Source organism: Vicugna pacos, chromosome 13, assembly GCF_048564905.1.
Source record: "Vicugna pacos chromosome 13, VicPac4, whole genome shotgun sequence".
Classification (NCBI taxonomy): Eukaryota; Metazoa; Chordata; class Mammalia; order Artiodactyla; family Camelidae; genus Vicugna; species Vicugna pacos.
Genome location: NC_132999.1, coordinates 47,359,494 through 47,379,620, shown reverse-complemented (window position 1 = coordinate 47,379,620; position 20,127 = coordinate 47,359,494). Strand labels below are relative to the sequence as shown.

General features: G+C 34.7%; 1 protein-coding gene across 9 annotated transcripts in view; it reads left to right on the top strand.

Moving 5' to 3' along the window:
- The window catches only part of EPB41 (erythrocyte membrane protein band 4.1), a 150,656-nt gene that overhangs the window by 83,371 nt on the left and 47,158 nt on the right, over window positions 1-20,127 (top strand). For all 9 annotated transcript variants that reach the window (XM_072974943.1, XM_072974939.1, XM_072974942.1 and 6 more), the window contains exons 8-11: window positions 3,692-3,779; window positions 7,691-7,843; window positions 9,928-10,025; window positions 12,465-12,637. In XM_072974943.1, coding sequence (XP_072831044.1) covers window positions 3,692-3,779; window positions 7,691-7,843; window positions 9,928-10,025; window positions 12,465-12,637 — 512 coding nt within the window. The remainder of the gene's footprint in view (window positions 1-3,691; window positions 3,780-7,690; window positions 7,844-9,927; window positions 10,026-12,464; window positions 12,638-20,127) is intronic.

Below are 20,127 nucleotides of genomic sequence, written 5' to 3'. Positions count from 1 at the left end.
AGTGGCCCTTTGCCTAGACTGAGACTGTGAGGCTATAATTAACACTAAGTTTAAAGCAAATCAAGGTTTAGAATTAATTGTCCTCCATTTATGGGTACTAGGAAGGGATGTAAAGCTGTCAGTTGTTCCCCACTTAATTATATGAAACCACGGTCCTAATTAGGAGATGCAACACATATTATTAAAAGGCTGTCACATAACACTGAAACTCATTCAATGGCTCTATACCTGACCCCACTTGCTCAAAATACAGGGAAACTTTGTTATAGCTTCTCTTTTTAATAAGCAAAAAGAGTGCCAAAGCTCTGGTTGGGTACTTTATGAGCTGCAGTAATTTCAAGTAGTAAATCATTAGGTAGTACTGAATAAATTCAAGACTCTACTCCTAATGGTTTAGAGGTATCTAATCTCTTCCCAGTTAGTTTGTTACTACTTTCAAGAGTCTTGGAAAATTTGGGAAAAACCATGATCTTTAAAATGTTAAGTTGAAAATAATTTAAATTTAGTTTGTGATTTAAATTTATAAAATGTATGTTTGTATTTACATGCACAGGTATCTGTGGGTGGTAGAATTACGAGAGATTTTCTTCCTTTTTTCCCTATGCTCTTAATATTTTCCAAATTTTATACAATGAATGTATATGATTTTTATAGTCAGAAAAAGCTTCCTGAAATAATTATCTAGATAGACAGGGATGTAAGTAGTTGCGCACACACACACATGCACATAACACGTACATGCATACCCATACTGTTAACTCTACATTGTGCCAGAAGGAGGTGCTCAGAAAATGATGGGAAATGGCCAGAAGGACACAATGCACCTTAGAGAGTTTCCCACTGAACAAATCTGGGACATTTTAAGCACTAAAATAAATAGGGAAAATAATCGATTATATTACATTGAATAAAATGAGAATCCATACCGATATAAATGAGTGAATAAATTGAAAGTTTGACAAGGAATAGGATTTTGAAAAAGTTTCAAAATACATTCCCACAAAATATTTATTAATTACAAAGAGGTAAAGAGGAATTTCACAGAAGAGAAGCCTGGCAGACATCAGCGATTAAAAGGAACATCACCATGAAGAGACCAACTGAAATCACATTTCACCTGAACACAGGGTCACTTCTGTAATATTCCTGTCAGAGATGCATAACTTACAGGGTCGATCTATGGAGAAACATCAGACAGGCCCAAATTGTGGGGCTTCTATAGAATAACTTGCCTGTAATCTTCAAAAGTTTAAGATTATGAAAGTGAAAGAAAGATGAAGGAACTGTTCCAGACTGAAAAGGGCTAAGGAGACATGGACTAAATGAAATTTAGGATGCTAAACTGAATTCTTTTGCCATACAGAACATTTTGGAAACAGCTGGCTAAACTTGAATGGGATCTGAGGATTAATGGCAGTAATGTATTACTATTTACTTACTTGTTTTCACAGTTGTGTTGAGATTATGTGGAAAAATGTCCTTGTTTGTAGGAATTACACACCAGAGTACTTGGGAGTAATGGGTCATCAGATTGACAATTTACTCCAGATGGTTCAGGAAAAAATTATTTGTACTTTCTGTAACTTTTAACTGTGTTTCACAATTTTTTTAATTATATAAAAAAAGTTAAATGCAAAGCATCACCCAAAACTCCAATATAAGTATTATTTTCAACTAACAAGGAAAGTCATAGTTTTAAAGTTAAAGATCTCTTACTACCTGCCCTTAATATAATTTTAAAGCATGCTTACTTAGAAAGCGTTTAACTACATGGTTTGAAATTTAAATCTGTATTCAAATTGATTGACCCTATAAATGTGCTTAGAGTTGGAAAAGTGATTATGGGGAAGAGTTCATCATGATTGCTTCATTTGATGTTTTGAAACTTGTCCTCAAACTCAAGTGATTAAAATTATTTCTCTTCTATGAGCTGCATATGATGTACCTCTGTACCATCAGAAACCTAAGGGTGCAATAATAATAAACATCTATATTTTACAAAGCAGTTTCGCAACCATTATCTCATTTTATCCTGCTAGTCACATTCATTAAGCAAAGACAAAAGAAGAAATCATTGCCTATATTAGTCTCGGGAAGTAGGCATTATTATGGTTCTTACTTTATAGCTAGGAGATTGAGGAGACACTAGGTCACTACTTTAAAGTGCAGGAGCCAGGATTCCAGCTCCCGTGATGTGACTTGGGTTCTGGTTAAAGCATAGTGCCTTAAACTAAGAGTCGTAACTTGCCCATGACCCTCTGTGATCACTCCAGGCCATTTTGTTCATCGGCAAAATGAAAGTGTTGAACTCTATAATCTTCAAGCTCTGTTCCAGCTTCAAATCCTAAAATTGAAGCCATCAATAGTACTAACAACAGCAACAAAAAATGTAACCATAAGATGACTGGGAGTAATCTTAACCAGAAAAGTATATAATCTATGTGAGAAAAAAAATTTACAAAACTTTCCTGAGATGTTTTTAATGACTTGAATATAAGACTTGCATATGTGTTAACTTTCCCATTCTCCTTTTTTGGTGTGTTCAATTTCAGATATATTAATAACTAAAATTCAGGTGTGATGGTTTAGTGCTTGTGAAAAGAAAGTTTTTTCAGGGAGGCTGAGTCATTAACAAATCTGCAGTTTCCCTCCTGAGATTTTTTTGGTGGAGAGAAAGGTTGTTATTCCAAGGAACCCTTTTTTCTTTTTAATGAGGGTAAAGACAGATGGGTTTGGAAGAGATTTTCTCTTGTTAAACCAATAGGCCACTGCTGCTTCTTTTATAGCTTAAGGCAGTCTTATGGGAAACAGGCATTTACATGGTTTTTTTGGCGGAGGGAGGGTGACTGCATTACTTTTACTATGAAGCTCTATTTGATTGGTCTGAATTTTGCAGCACTAGGTTAATATCTCTTTCTTCAGATCTCAACATAACAGCTCATGAGCACTTCTCAAAAGAGAAGAAAGTTATAAAGGCAAAGGAAAGACTGTCACAGTGAGTGTTTAGACAGCAAGGCTGATTGTTTTCAAACAAATTTAATTCATTATATGCCTAGTAATGAAGACATCTTAATAATAGAGAAAACAGCCCTATTATCTACATGCTTCTATTAACCAATTTATTTTGTTTAGATCAGTGGGCAGGACACCATCTGCTACTAGAAATTTTCTTTTCATCAGTCCTGCCCCCATTATGAGTCCCCAGTTAAGCAACTTCAGCTGTCCTCCTGTTTAGGAGGAAAAGGCAGCTAAGAGGATATTGTAAATTGTACCATGCCCTCAGAGGATTTAATTTGGTCACCTCCTTGGTAAGATAAATTAGTGGGAGGAGTTTATGTGTGTTGGAGAAAAGGGCTACCAACGGAGAGGGAGGGGTAGAATTGATGGTGGATTTGGCAGCTTTAAAGAAATTGTTTTGTAGGATTAAAAAAATTTTTTTCTCATAGCTTTTTGGTGACTTTTTGTTTCTCCAAGATCTCTTTTTCTAAGGCATATTTCAACTATTTAGCACAAGCAGTGTTAAGAGCCCTTTTCCATAATATTTTACTTTCAGGACTATGAAATATATCTACATACATATTAGTATATGTGATTATGTGTTTATATAAAGTGCAATTAATATACAGATGTTATTATTGTAAATGTAGACCCTGTGACACTGAAATAATTTTTTATTTTTCTTGTATTAAAGGTCCATGACTCCAGCTCAGGCTGACCTGGAATTTCTTGAGAATGCCAAAAAGCTGTCTATGTATGGTGTTGACCTTCATAAAGCAAAGGTAATGGCAACTTTGGCCTTTATTAATATGCATGTATCAGGCCTGTGACATATAATACCTCTGGCCAAACTTTCTCTGGCATATTAGAAAACATTCTGAAGAGAGAGTAGTTCTTGTTAGAATTTTAAGTCTATCAGTTGAATCAGTCAAGTATATTAAGTGTATAAATTGAATGGCCCCTTTGCAGTTCCACCATCAGAATGAAGTTTCATATCTAAGCAACTGTAAGGATCAAAAGATACAGCACTGAGAACAAAAGAAATGATAATTTCCTCAAGTGCAGATACATTTGAAAATACAGCATGATAGCGAGACATGTTTCATAGCCAATATCACTACGTGAGAATCACCTGGGGAGTTTATTAAATATGCAGATTCCTGAACTCCTTCCAGATTTACTGAATTACTTTGGAGGAGAGACTGAATCTCCAGAGTTAATGAGTATCCCAAATGATTCTCCTTTATGCTTGAATTTGAGAACCATTGGCCTAAGGTAGTGGTTCTTAAAGTGTGGTCTCTGAACTATCATTTAGCATCGTCTAGGAACTTGTTAGAAATGCACATCTCAGGTCCCAGCCTAGACTTAGTGAATCAGAAACTCTTGTCGGTGGAGCCAAGCAATTTGTTGTAACAAGCTCTTCAGTTGATACTAATGCACATTGGAGGAATGACAATGGCTCATTTGAGAACCACTGGGTTGGGGAATTGGAAACTTGAGAGCTTTCATCCTAGATCTGCCTAACACAGCCTAACAATAGTTACTTAAGGAATGTCACTTGACTTCTCTCATCTTCAGCTGCTGAAATGATTGGGAAGGTTGAGGAGTTTGTGAGGGAAAGGGCTCAAGGAATGATCTGAGATACATTTTGAAATTCTTAACTAAGAGGCTTGATGAGAGGAATTAAAACCATGTCCAATGAAAAGCAGGCAAAGGAATAGAGGTGCTTAGCCCACAGCAGGAAAAGTTTAGGGGAGACATAATATCAGTCTTCATGGATTTACAGGATTGGTATGTGAAGTAGAGATTTTGCTATGCCTCCAAGATATAAAACTAGAGCTGGTAAAATGGAAACTGCAGGGGAAAACTGTCAGCTCAGTTGGACAAATTATCTAATAGTCAGAGCTATTCAAAGATGGGATGGGCTACCTCAGAAGGTACTGAGTTCTCTGTCACTAGAGATATCCCAGGATAGGCAGAATAATCACTTGGTAGGAATTTAGAAAAGAACATTCAAACATTTGGTGGATGATTGAAATTAAATTACCTTTCAAGCTTCTCTCAACCTGAATATCTGATATCTGAAGTTTCTTCCTTATTTAGTTTCTATTAATGCTGTTAAAATTTCATTGCGTGTTAGTGATTTTTCTTAAGATGTTGCTCTGGATTGTTTTGGGCTGGATACTGTAACGTCTGTGAATCTCTAAAACGATGGTAGGAAGATCAGATCAGATGTATTTCCAGAACAGAAATTGTTAGATTTTGCCTCCCAATTTCTGCTGGAGGCTGGTATCAGTTCAGTTTGTCACTAATGGGTGAGGAGTCAGGCAGCATGTTTCTTTCCCAAATTTTGTAAAGCAAATTGTTTCTCCAAAACATATAGTTAAGAGAGAGATGTAGTTGTACCCACAGGCTTTAAAAACTTAAGAGGGAATCTTCAGGGAAATTCTCAGTTACATAGTCATAGAATTGAAACTGAATATAATGTCTTCTGTCTATTGTGCTTGTCCATAACACATGTAGGCACTAATATGTGTCTCCATATTCATTTTGGGAAAAGGAGTAATCTAAAGCACACAACTCTGGGTTTTGATTACTTATCTAGACAGTCATCTGTAGAAAGTAACTGAAGTGAAACTTATTTTTCTTGAATTACAGATAAAGATGATTAATATTATATATTTAATTAAAAATTTTTTCTTTAATAAAAAGGCATGTTGGGCAGGGTGGATACAGCTCAGCAGTAGAGTGCATCTTAGTATGCACAAGATTCTAGATTCAATCCCGAGTACCTCCATCAAAAAAAATAATAAAATAAAGAGGCATGTAAATAAAGCTTTTTGACTTGAGGAAGGTATTTATAACTTAGTATACCTAACATCAGTAATTATAAAAATCTGAGTTCTCTCATACTGAGTTTATAAGGAATATAAACTCCTATACTTATGATTTTTGAAGGGATAATCACTTTATCATAGAATACTCCTATACTTATGATTTTTGAAGGGATAATCACTTTATCATAGAATAACAAGAATTGTAATTCTGCACATAGATTTAGTAGTATGCATAGCCCTGATCCCTGGCCTCCAGAAGTCCTGTGGTCTGGGGACTTAATATACATGTATAGGACATGCAGATACTGTAGTAATTATTTGCTAATTATGATAATGATAGGTCTTAGTGTTTCAGAACTGTGAGAGCTCCAGTTCTCCAAAATGAGAATATGAATGCTTACCCTACAATTTTCATACACAGTCAGACAGGGTAAAAGTAAATTACTTTTTTTGGATTAGTAAAAGCCTTTTTAGAGACTGCAGAGGCTCAGTTTTATGGGAGGAGTGTTGTGAAGGTAGATGAATGAGGTGTAAACCCAGTGACATTTCACAGTGGCTTTGCGGGGTGGTGGTGGTGGCTGTATTATTCCTTGTAGCAGTTGATTCCTTCAGTGGGTAAGATGTGTGCATGTCCGTGTTTTTTGGACAAAAGAAAAGCAGGTGTTTCTTCAGTCACTAATAATGAATGAAATAATTGATGGTAATGGTTGAAGGTTTAAGCCTAGTGTATATTGTTACTAAAATACCTTGAAATTCTTTATCAACCTACGTAAATCAAGATTTTTATAAATCCAAAGCAAAGAATTTAATAATATTTGCCATAATAAGTTAAGATAATAATGTAGGCAGGTAACAAACTCAGTGTAAACACCTAATGAGCATGTTGTCAATAACAGTATTTGGGGTGATACAAAAATGATTTAGATGTAATATCTACCATCAAGGAGTGGTTTATAATTTTTTTCTTGATTATAAAGGTGATATATATTAATATATTTACATATATGTATGTATGTATTATCCACATATCTGTATGTGTCTAGAAAATAGGATACCTGGAAATTACCAAATTATTACTGGTTACTGTTAAAAAGTGTGGGAGGAGAGGAGTGGAATTTTACTTTTTATTTCACACAGTTCTGTATTCAAATTTTTTACATACAGGTGTTAGTTTTTTGATGTTTAAATGTTTTCTAACGTTAATATATGTTTATTGTAATTGGAAAATATAGAAAAAATAACAAAATTGCTCATGATCATACCACCTAAAGAATGCCATTGCTAACATTTTGGTATATTCATCTTTCTTCTGTGTATATTTTTTATATTATTGGGATCAAATTGTATGTGCAGTTTTATCCTGCTTTATTTCATTTAACATTAAACATAATTATTTCCCCATTTATCTCCCAAATTGTATGTAACTGTTTTAATGGCCACACTGTATTTCACTATATGGATGGACAATAATTTAACCCTAATGCTTGGATACTTAGGTTATATCCAGTTTTTCACTCTTAAAATAACCTGAATATTTTCATATATAACACTTTTTCTGTAATTTGAATTATTTCCTTGGAACAGATTATGGACATAGAATTACTGAGTATGATTTGGACATTTTAAAGATATTTGCGATAGGTAATAATGCTGATTTTTAAAAAAATTCTGGTATAGTAACAATATTTTTACATAGACCAAATAGTTCCATCAGTTCTAGTCGTTAGGTTAAGCTTTATTTTTCTTGTATACTTTGCAGCTGTTTTTTGTTGTTGATATCTTCAGATTGTCTAATAATAGTCAACAGTGTTGAGCAGTTTGCTCAAGACTGAAATACTAACACTTTTCTTTTTCAGGACTTGGAGGGAGTGGATATCATCCTAGGTGTCTGCTCTAGTGGCCTTCTGGTTTACAAAGATAAGCTGAGAATCAACCGCTTTCCTTGGCCCAAAGTGCTGAAGATTTCTTACAAACGTAGCAGCTTTTTCATCAAGATTCGGCCTGGAGAGGTACAGAATTTGTGCTTCTTTCCTTCTGAATTCAACACAGACCATGTCTAAGACAACTCTTCATTCCTGTTTTCCTTGTTATATCATCTAAGAGGGCTCTCTATAGCTAACAATTTGGGTGCTGATGTTCTGGTTTCTAAATTAATCATTCCCACGATGCTTCTTCTCTTCCTTACTACTGGTTTTCTGGACATTTCTCTTCATGTAAGTAAATTTACCATGGCCCAAAGTGAAACTTGTATTAATAAACTTGTTCCTTGTTTACTCCAGGTAAAAGCTGGATGGAAAATATTTTTAAATAAAGTAGCATGAGATTTTTTAATTGTGGGGTTAAATTACTCATGTTTTGCACCACCAATCCCTTACCTCATATAATTAAATTTATTTACATTTTGTAGGTTCTAGTAGTTACTGGGAATGTGTTTTTGGGTCAAATTCTATATTTTTAATAGAGATAGATGTTCAACTTTGTACAGATAACTGAGTTATCAGTTAGTGGGCAATTGTTAGGATATACTAATACAGGCCAAATTTAACTTTTATATTAAAGAACCATCATGGTATTGCAGAAAATTAAGCAGGAATAAAATTTTTTAAAAGTTCTAGGAGTTCTGCCACATAATAAGTAAAAGATTCTTGACAAATCTAAGACTCTGCTTCCTTATCATTCAAGAGGGATAATACCTCCTCTGTCAATGTTGATTTGAAGATCAAAGGAGATGAGAACTGTAAAAGCTCTAAACAGGAAAGCATCATACTAATGTAAAGTGACTTTTCTGTGTCTATATCACCATCTGCTGGTGGAAGATGACTATTTGAGCATGGAAATACTGAATGTGCAGCCTTAAAATCTTGAATTTTATCATTGAAGTGTTTATTTAATGCTGTGATTATTTACCTCTGCCTAGCACAAAGGGATCAGTGTCTTTCCTCAAAGAGTTTCAAATCCAAGAGTCATTCAGTCAACAAATATTTGTTAAAGCCTTTCTTTGTGCCAGGTACTATTCTGGGGACTAGGAACAGTGAATAGAAGAGTCCATCCCTCAATAATCTTACATTTTAATGTGGGAAGGCAGTAAAAAAAAACAAATATATATATATATATATAATTAATAAAAATAATGGAAATTCCTTGGTTTCCTTAAATGTCAACCATATAATATATATATATTATTACATATAAAATATATATATACTGCAAATACAGAATTCTTAAGAAGCCGAACGAGGAGAAACAGGTGGATTTTGAGAAGTACATTATTATGACTACAGTAGATGATTTAGAATTAGCATGGTGTAGTGGAAACCATCAAATTCTGGTTCTGCCACTTAAGAGCTGTGAGACTAAGCAAGTAATTTATCTGGTCTCAGTTTCTTCATGTGTAAACATTTGGATGATACTATTTAATCATGGTGTATTGGCAATAATAGGCACCAGAAGTAAATGTCAGCTTCCTTTCATTTTATAAAGTATGCTTAAGGCAGAAACAAAGAGGCAAGAGACAAGCAGGACTAGTGTTCCTAGTAGTCCTGGCAGGATATGGTTTGCTTCAGCCGAAGAGGGATCTAGGTAAATTAATGATCAATCAAAGGGAAAAAAGACATTTAATAATTCAAGAATCTGGTTTGAGCCAAAATCTTTAGCTTCTGTTACAAAAAAATGATTGTATAATAATATTGGTTGATTGGAGGAATCATCCCTGTCCCATTCCCTGATTGTTGAGTAGCCTAATATCCTAACCACAGACGGTGGCTAAGGAAGAGCAGTGTCTGGACAACCAAAAGGTGACTTAATTATGTCTCAGAAAAATGTCCAGCATATATATGTGTGTGTTTCTGAACAGAATAAGATACATAAATAATATAAGATGCATGCATTCCCTGGCTTCCCTGCTGTAGAAAAAGCCACTCTCAATGAGTAAATTTCTTTTGACAAGTAGGGAAAAACTTCAAATGTTATTTTATGTCCTTAGTAGACTATAACATTCTTTTTATTCACAATGACCTCTACTGCAGGTCATTTCTCTGGTCCTGTATCACTGTAGTTGCATAATACTTTATGTTCCATGTTTGTGTATTTATAGCAAGAACAGTATGAAAGTACCATTGGATTCAAACTTCCCAGTTACCGAGCAGCTAAGAAATTATGGAAAGTCTGTGTAGAGCATCACACATTTTTCAGGTATTGTTCTCATTTGATTTTTTTTTAAAATAAATTATTTATGCATGTTTCTATTTTAAGCCTGCTATTGAAATTCTCTTCTTTGTATGGCTGGCAGTCTTTTATTTAGCTCAGGTGAGATCATCTTAAAAAAAACAAAATGAATCTAGTTATCCTCTTTGGGCTGAAAAACATTGCCTCAGCATCCCCAGAGCACCTTTCTGTGTACGGTAGAAGGAGGGGAGAAGTGAAGAATAGGAACCTGCGTTTACTAGGGGCTCTGTGATTGCCCTAACTGGAGCTCAAACCTGCCCTGTCAGGAGGAGGAACCCTGAGTTACCTCCACGTGGAATTTTTCTACGGAGTGCTTAACTGCCTTCTGTGGGGCTTTTATACTGGATGGTTAAAGATGAAGTTGATCCTTATCTTGGTTCTAATCAACCCCAGAAAGAGAGCACAGAAAACCATCTTTGAAGCACAACTGTGTCAGATAAACAGAAGACAGAAGAAAGTTTTATCTCTTTTGCTTTTCAAGAGGCCACATCATTAACCCCTTGTGTTCATTTACCAAGCATTTTCTGTGTGCTTACCCTTCGTGTAGGCACTATACTAGGCACTGGGAATATACCATAGATAGTTCTAGTCCCTGTCCTGATGGAACGTGAAATCTAGCAGACAAATAATTACTTGTATTGAAAGGAAAGCCAGCCAGTTGTTGTCAGTTCGCCTTTTTAAAAAAAAATCTTTATTACAGAAAATGGCACGTATAGCACAGTGAAGAGAAGAGTATAATGAACTTGGCTTGTACTTATCACCCAGTTTCAGTAATTATCACCCAAAGCCAGTCTTGTTTCATCTGTATCCCTGCCCACTCTTTCCTACTACTTCCCAGATTATTTTGAAGTGAATCCCAGACTTTATGCCATGTCATTCATAAATAAATTTGACTCTTTATGAATGGTTCCCAAGGGAGAGAACCATGATATCATTTTCTTCTATTTGTATTTTCATATCATACTTAGCACTAAAGAACAGTGGACAGGAAGAAAAGTCAGGGAAAATAATATTTTAATTCTCATTTCAAAATGAAACATGTGGATATACTTTTCACTCGATTAAAGAATCTTAATGATCAACATTAAGATATTTCTTTATGCTTTTGTCATCTTCTGTAAAATAAAACCAAGAAAATAGAGTTTTTATATACAGACTACTCTATGTAAAATAGATAAATGACAGTGACCTACTGTGCAGCACAGGGAACTATTCAATATCTTGTAATAACCTGTAATGGGAAAGATCTGAAAAGGTATATGTGTGTGTGTGTCTATGTGTATTACTGAATCACTTTGCTGTACACCTAAACTAATACAACTTTGTAAATCAAGTATACTTCAATAAGAAAAAGGAAAAAAATTTCATATTAGAATTAAAAAAAGAAAGTCATATAAGGAAATAAAAGAAACTTATGTTTTGAGAAAATAGAGTTTTTAAAAAGGGTAAGAAAGAGTAAAAAGAGTTATTTTGAATGTTTAGTATCTATGGTATAGATTTCAGCTGCAGCCAATGTATTTACTTAGATAGGATAGTATATTTAAATCCATTGCATCAAAATAAGAGGATATATTAACATTGTAATGTAATGCTTCATTACATAAAAGAAAATATTTACAAGTTAAACTGTCCCAAAAGGGGAAAAATGCTCTCATTTTGATAGTATTTGATGTAGCAATTTATATATTTATTCAGCAAACATTTATTGAGTGCCAAATTCATGCCAGGCACTATGCCCAAAGTGAAAACACAAAGATGAATAAATCACAGTCTTTATCCTTTACCCTTAGAGAGCTCACAGTCTCGTAGTGGAGACCAGCACATAAACAGATTGTTTCAATGCAGTATAGTAATGCTGTGACAAAAGAGAGCACAGGGGTACTGCATAGAAAGAAGATGGGGTTCCTAACTGAGTTGAAAATATACCAAATAAGCTATTAAATAGGTTACCAGGCATTAATTGACTTAAGAGTGTGTTTGACAAAATTCTTATTCTAGTGGAGTGGAGAAAGAGCTCTGGGGTTGGACTTCATTACTGCCCAGCTTCTTAACAGCTATGTGACCTTAAGCAAGTAGCCTCTTTTTTATGGTTCTGTTTGTTTTATCTGTACAATGATGTAAAAGTACAGGGATGTAATGAAAATATTACAATGTTATAAAAGCATTTTGAAAGCCATAAGGCCCTATCTATAGAGGTATAAGATCATATCCTTATTAGAGGCTGCAGATAAATTATATATGTTGCTTTGAGAAATGACACAGAATTAAAATATTGATTACTTGATTGGAAATTTGTCTTAGTAACTATGAGGAAACTATGAGAATTGTGAAACTTTGTCTTTAATCTCACAGCCTCACATTAGAGTGAGATAATACATATGTGATTATTATGTTTTTTTCCCCCAGACTGACATCTACAGACACCATTCCTAAAAGCAAATTTCTTGCCCTGGGATCCAAATTTCGATACAGTGGCCGAACTCAGGCTCAGACCAGGCAAGCTAGTGCTCTGATTGACAGGCCTGCCCCACACTTTGAACGTACAGCAAGCAAACGGGCATCCCGAAGCCTTGATGGAGGTTTGTATTGAATATTAATGATTTCTTGTGATCCTAACTCTTTAGAGAGAGATAAAGGAAGTACAGTTATCTATAAGAGAACCAAATTAAAAAATCTCAGTGGTAAAATAAGATGGATCTCACTCACTGTCTAATTCAGTGGAATCATCTTAAGAAAAGGAGAACAGAGCTTCAGAGAGAGTAGTAACTAGCTCAAGGCTCTACTGCTAGGTAGTGGTAGATTGAACACCACCAGAATTAGTATTCAGAATCTCTGCTACAGGATGGAACCTTAATGTTTTAAACTGAAGTAAAGCCCTCTTAAACATTTTTAAATAGTTCTTTTTTATGTAGAAAAGAGAGAATGGGTCTGCCTCACTAGAACAATCATAGAAAAAGTTTAGAACATTTGTCATGTGTCAGTTATAGACAGGAAAATCAGTCCTATTATTGGAGTCTCCAAATTTTGTTTAGATAAAAGAGAGGAAATAAGTAAGTTTCATGGTTGTATATACTGACAGAAGGTCTGTCTGTTTTTCTAAGTTTAGTCCCAAGGATTTGAGAGCGTTGCTGAAATGAAGTAAAAAGCCATATTTGGTTCTTTATACCACTAAAAAAAGATGGCTAATAAATAAAAGTTCAGATGGCAGTACCCAAAGTAAAGCATCGCTGATTGCAGGTCTGTGCTAGCTACTGTAAAAGCAAGGTGCATGTTACAGTAACTAGATCAAGCATGTTACTGTAGCTAAAGGTTTGGATTCTGAAACCAGACCTGGTTCACCTACTGCATTTATGACCTGTCTTCTTGGGTGAGTTACTTAATCTGTCTGTGCCTCAGTTTTCTCATTCATAACATGGGTATAATGATAATATAATACTACCTCAAAGAATTTTCATGAGGAATAAATGAGATGATGTGCTTATTAGCACAATGGCTGGCACTTAAGTGACCCCAGAATATTAGCTATCATTAAGATACTGTTCATATTCTGGCCCCAGCATTGTTATTTTGTTTTATATCATCCAGAACTATGCTGCCATATTCTGTTTGTTGCATTATGGGACCTTTTATCAGAAATACCTAGCTCACTTTAAAGGAATCAGGAATGGGTCAGTCACACTTGGGAAAGAGATTACCTAAGCAGTAGCAGCTTTGTGCTTCCATACTGCATCATGCTTCTTTCTTTCTGGTGTTTCTCTGCAAGGCAGATTGCAGGCTTTGTTTTATTTGCTCTTCATGACAAAACTAGGAATTAAGGTCAGAGATTAGATAACTTTTTCTCAAGATATGGTAGCTGGTAAGTGGATTGGAATATGGGTTGGTTTAATTCCCAAACCCATGTTCTATCAGATATTTACTCATTTACTACTTTGTTCAATAATTTATTTTAAATTTCTATGTGCCGGATATTGCTCTAGTCATTGGAGATACAGCTGTGAACTTACAAACATGATCCTGCCCTCAAGGTACTTACATTCTGTGGGTAGAAACAGAAACAAAACGAAACAAATAGAGACAGTGATAAGTGCTATAAAGAAAATAAAACAGAGTAATGGAATAGAGCGTCTGGGGCTGGGGAGATTGGGCAACTGTTTCAGACTGAGTGATCTGATCTAAATTTAGAGGGTTCCTCTGAGGAGCTTCTTTTGAACTGAAACCTGAATTATGTGAAGGAGCCAGCCATCCCAAATTCTGGGAGAACATTCTCGAAGAAGGAGTAGCAAGTACAAAGACTTGGAAGAAGGAACGAGCTTGGAATGTGTCTAGAGCAGCGCTGTACCATAGAACTTTCTGTGCTGATGAAAAAGTCTTTTCTTTTGTGATGTCCAGTTTGGTAGCCAGCAGCCATATGTGGCCATTAAGTGAGGTCAGAGGAGTAGGCAGAGGCCAGGTTGTGTAGGGCCTTGTAGGCCACAGTGAAGAATTTAGACTTGACTTTAATTGCATTGGAAAGCTATTCAAGGGAGTGATATGATCTGATTTCCATTTTTAAAAGATTGTGCTGTTGAGTGAGTTCTCCACTGCAGAGGTAGTAAAACAGAATCGCAGTGAAGTCTGTTGCAGGATCTGGGTAAGAGATGATGACAGCTTGGACTTGAGTATTGGCACTGAAGACAGTGAAAGTTGGTCAAGGATACAATTCAGAAGTCGGGCTGACAGAATTATTAGTAAATTAAGCGTTAGAGATGATAAGAAAAGGAAAATCAAGGTTAATTCCTAGGCATGATCATTTAGTACAACAGGAAAGTCTGAGAAAGGAGCAGAGTTGGGGGTATAGGAAATCAAGACTTCTGTTTTGGACATGTTAAGTTTGAAGTATGATCACTCAGTCCTCATGTCTGCCGTATTCTTATAACAACATCAGGCATCTCCTTCCTTGTTTAGTAAATCACCCTACTTCCAGCTTACCGTAGTTTTGTTGTTTTTATTATTTATCCCCATTTTTCAATGAGAAAATTGAGATTGGAGAGTTTAAGCAACTTGTTCAAGATCTCACAGATAGTATGTTCCAAAGCTTGAACAAAAACACATGTCTGTCTGATATATCCCACAGCTTTTCCCACTAAATGAAATTTCATTGTTACAGAGATACTATGCCTTAATGTATCTTTTCTTTCTAATAGCAAAAATAACCAATGATTCAAGGGTTAATGAGCTTTGGTACTTTGAACAAATCAGAAAGCTTGACTTATAAAGATGCTTCTATTACTTGAAGAAATCACATTTTTACTGTCTCTTTTTCTAGCTGTAGAAATCTCACAGTTCAAGATTTCAAAAAATCCCTGATATCTCTGTCCATTGACTAATATTGGCCAGTTCTTATTAAGTTATACACTGTGTTCCTAGGGGGAAACTCTCCAAAAATTTGTCTTCAAAGACTGTAGTAATGTTTGAGGTTCCCAAACTGAAGCATGTCAGACAATTTTAAAGGAAGACAGAGCTTTGGTAGCTTTACCATTAGTATCAGAGTTTTGGAGACTTGGAAAAAGATTTTTGAAATCATTTATTCCAGCCATTTTATTTTATAGAAGTGGAACCTGAAGCCCAAAAAAGTAATCTGTCCAAAGTTAACCTAGTTTGGTAGTGCGAACTTAGGACAGAATCCACATTTTCTGGTATCTAGATCAGTCCCTTTTTCCCTTGGTATATTCCTTGATGCCTTCTTCCTATCTCTGCAGTTTGAGAACTTTTTAAAGATGCATGATCTTAACTGGTTTTGGTCTTGATAATTACCACAGCACTTGCTGCATTGTAAGTGCTTAATAAATAAAAATGTTCACAATAAAATGATTAATTTTCCTATTTAGTTGAATGTGAGCAGAATTTTTATGTTCCACACTTTCAGTGTGATATTTTTAAATATTTTAGAACTTCCTATTACAACTGTTGTCTCTCTCTTTAATTTTTTCTGCTTGGGAGAAGAGTACTTTTTTTTCCCCCCCAAATCTTCATTCAAATCCTGATGACTAATGACATTGGGTACCTTTTCATAGCTTATAGGCTGTCTGCACATTATTATTTCTGAAGTGCCTGTTCAAATCTTTTGCTCATATTTTTATTGGGCTGTCTTAATTTTTAGGAGTTCTTTTCATATTCTTGTCTCAGGGAGAAAGCATCAATATTTCATCATTAAGTGTGGTGTTTACCCCACATCATTAAGTGTGGGGTTTCATGTAGCTGCCTTTTATTAGATAAGGAAATTTTCTTAAGAAACTTCAAAGAGTTCTTATCATGAATGAATGGTGACTCTTATCAAATGCTTTTTACTTCATTGGTTGATATAATAATATGATTTTTCTCCTATTTTATGTTACATGGTATTATTACATTGATTGACTTTCCATTGTTAAACCTTCTTGGCACTCTTGGAGTAAACTCAGTTTGATCATAATGTGCTTTTTAGGTTTTTCAATGATTTTCATAAGAGAGAGAGGCCAGTAATTTTCCTTTCTTTAATGTTTTTGTCAGGTTTTAGTGTTAAGTTTATGCTGATCTCATAAAGTAAACTGAAAAGGATTTCCTCTTTTTCTGTTCTTTGGAAAAGTTTGTATAAGATTGATATTATTTCTTACTTAATGTTTGGAAAAATTCACCTATTAAGTCTGCTGATCCTAAAGATCTCTTTGTGAGAGGGTTCTTTTCCTACAGATTCAGTGTCTTTATTGGAAAGGACTATTAAGATCTTCTACTTCTTGCAGGCAGAGGGGACAGCTCAGTGGTAGACTGTGTGCCTAGCATGCACGAGGTCCTGGGTTCAATCCCCACTACCTCCATTAAAATAATAAATAAGTAAATAAATTAAAACCTGATTACCCCCCCCAAAATAAAAAAAAATAAAAAAAAAATTACAAAAAAAAAGATGTTCTAGTTCTTGTTTCAGTTTTGGTAATTGCATTTTTCTAGGAAATGTCTGTTTCATCTACATTTTCAAATTTCTTGCCATAAAGTTGTGTAGCTTTTTAATATCTGTAAGATCTATAGCAACGTCCCCTTTTGCGTTTCTGATGTTGGTAAGTTGTGTACCTACCTTTTTTTTTTTTTTTGAACAGTCTTTCTACAGATCTATTAATTTTATTAATCTTTCCAAAGAAACAACTTTTGATTTTTTCTTCCTGTTATATATTTTTAATTTAATTTATGCCAGCTAGGATCTTTATTATTTTCCTTTTACTTTTATTGAACTGTTCTTTTTCTAATTTCTTAAAAGGTTACCCATTGATGTTTCTTATTTCTTACAACCTAACCTTATAATTTAAGTGACTTGCCTAAGGTCACATAGTTAATCAGTGACAGAGCTGGAAAAGTAGCATCTAGAAATGTTCTCCCAGGGCCATGTTTACAGGTTAATAGTCAGTACTCATTGAGCACTTAATATGTTCCAGACACTGTTCTAAATGTTTTACATATATTATCTTTTAAACATCTGAATATAAACTAAGTTGCACAAATTTTTTGTAGTTCTGTTCTCAAATGTCTTTTTCTCTGTGCATTATCTTCTCAGTATAAGAACTGAAAGCATGTCTAAGGAAAGTATTTTTCCCTCCTTTGCCATTCTTCTTAGTAGAGAGACTTTTCCCTGTTAGGCCTCTTTCTCTCTATCTCTCTCTTTTTTTTTTTAAATTAATATAAGCCTTTAAGCTAGGAATGGTGTAATAGGGAAACTTTAATAAGAATTGCTTTATAAGGGGCCTCATTTTAATGAGCATTCCCTTTCTCTTCTGTTATATCTGGTGCTCAGAGCATCTGCTTCACCAGCTGAAGGAACTAAAACTGGTTCAGATCCCAGTTTATACCACAGAGTGGTAAGTCACAAGGATAAACTAGTAATGATGACAAGGAGTTTTCAGCTTGTAGTTTTTTTGCACTTTTTGCTTTTCAAACTATTTCCATATATTCCTATTTGGTGCCAACAACCTAGTGATCAAGAAGCTTTGCTTGCTTTACTCATGAGGAAACTGGGGCACAAAAAAAAATTATATAACTTCCTATGGTCACACAACCAAGCTGTTCATTTGTCCACTTAGTAGTGGTTGCAGTGATTCTTGCCTGCATTCTTGCCTGTATCGTCTTTGGAGCTTTAAAACAAAACAAATGCCAAAGCTCCACTCTTAGATACCACATCTGTCTATGGTGGAACTTAGCATCAGCTGGGTTTTTTGTTTTCCAAGATCCACACATAATTTATGGGGGCCCTCTGGTAATGGAACCATTGATCCATTGCATAATTAAGTAACAGAGCTAGAACCAGAATTTAAGACTCTTTTTACTCAATATGATGGTTTTGAGTTTTACGCTTCACTGCTCTAATATATAACTAAATTTCTGCTGTTGTCAGATAATAGCAGTATAATGCTGGAGTTAATGGGTCCACAAGATGATCACAGCCAGTACTCTTCTTTGTCTAGACCTTCAGAGATGGGAAATGAATGAATTTTTAAAGTTAACTGTTCTCTCTGTATGCACCAAAAATCTTTTAATAGCTAACAAATGAATTCATAAAACAGAAAAGCCAAAACGTCTTAAAAAGTAATCACTACCTCCAACAGTGAATATACTAAAAAGCATTGAATTATACAATCTAAATGGGTGAATTTTATGGTATGTGACTTATATCTCAATAGAGCTGTTTAAAAAGATAACAGCCGCATTTACTACCATGATTTGTCTGTTGTAATCGATAGTTTTTGTAGCCTTCTTATGGAGAAAGGGAAAGGAATTTGCCTATCTCCAGAGTGCCTTGGTGATATTTTTCACTTGAATTGCATATCAGTGTGCACATAATTAATTTTTGCCCAACTTACTCTTGAAATATTAACCCATACCAAATAAATAAATGAATGAATGAATGAATGAATGAATGAATGAATGAAGAAGACTTATATATGACATTAAAAATAATGAATATTTAGGATTTATAAAGTATTTTTATATCCATTGAGTATGCCTTCCCCAACTATCCTGTAGAGTTAATATCTTCCACATTTTACAAATGATGAAACTTTCTGCCTCTGTAACTGCCAGTTTCCAGAGTTATACCTACTTTTCCACAGATAGTACAGATTGCCAGGGCTGGGAATGCTGAAGACTTAAATCATTTGGCTCTGCAATATTAGTATTGGATTAAAACCAAATGCAAGTGGCAAAATAACACATGGTGAAAACATGGACTATGTTTCTATGATGCCAGGCAGCTGAATTAATTCTTTGAGAGGAGGTGTGAATACACATGTATAACGATACTTAACACAACTGTGAGCAAAATATTTTGTCACATTCCCCTGTGTTGTTAGATTTGGTCTGCCATCTGCCATTCTTGCACTGACTGGCTTAGAGCACCCTTGCGTAGCAGGGACTTGCAAGAGGCTATCGAGTTTTCAATGAAAGATAAAGTAGATCTTTGTGTTTTTCCTGTGTATCCTCTGAGGAGTGATTTCTTTCATTGGAGATCATTATGGGGTATCAAGCATTTCTTTCTTGGTGTTGAGTATATGAAGTAGTTGTGAATTTCAGTTTTTCGCATCTGTTCTGATTCATGGAATTCCTTTGTTTTACCTAATCCTTACTACTTATAAATCTAAACTTACCAGGATAAATTAAGTTCAGTATATTCAGTTTAAGAAGGCAGGAAAGTGTGTAATAAAATTTATAAAGAGTTCCTTGTAGAATAATTAAAATTTAAAAGAATAATGATCTGTTATCAGAAATACTAAACATGTGGAAACATACTGCATTCCTAGACACTGCACATAAATGAGGTTTTACTACAAAGTGTATGGATGTTTTCTTTTAGTTCCTGAAAGAATGAAGATAAAAATTATAAAAAGAATATGAATGATTGTTTTTAAGTCAGTGATCTGAAACTTAGATGCCCAATAGTCCAAACCAGAACAACTATTACCTCTGTGAAAAGATCAAGCTTTTGTCATAAGTTTGTACTGTATATTCTCTCTAAAACTGTCTGTATACAGCCTTTTTCCTAAACCAGGGTTTCTTAACCTAGCAACCTTGT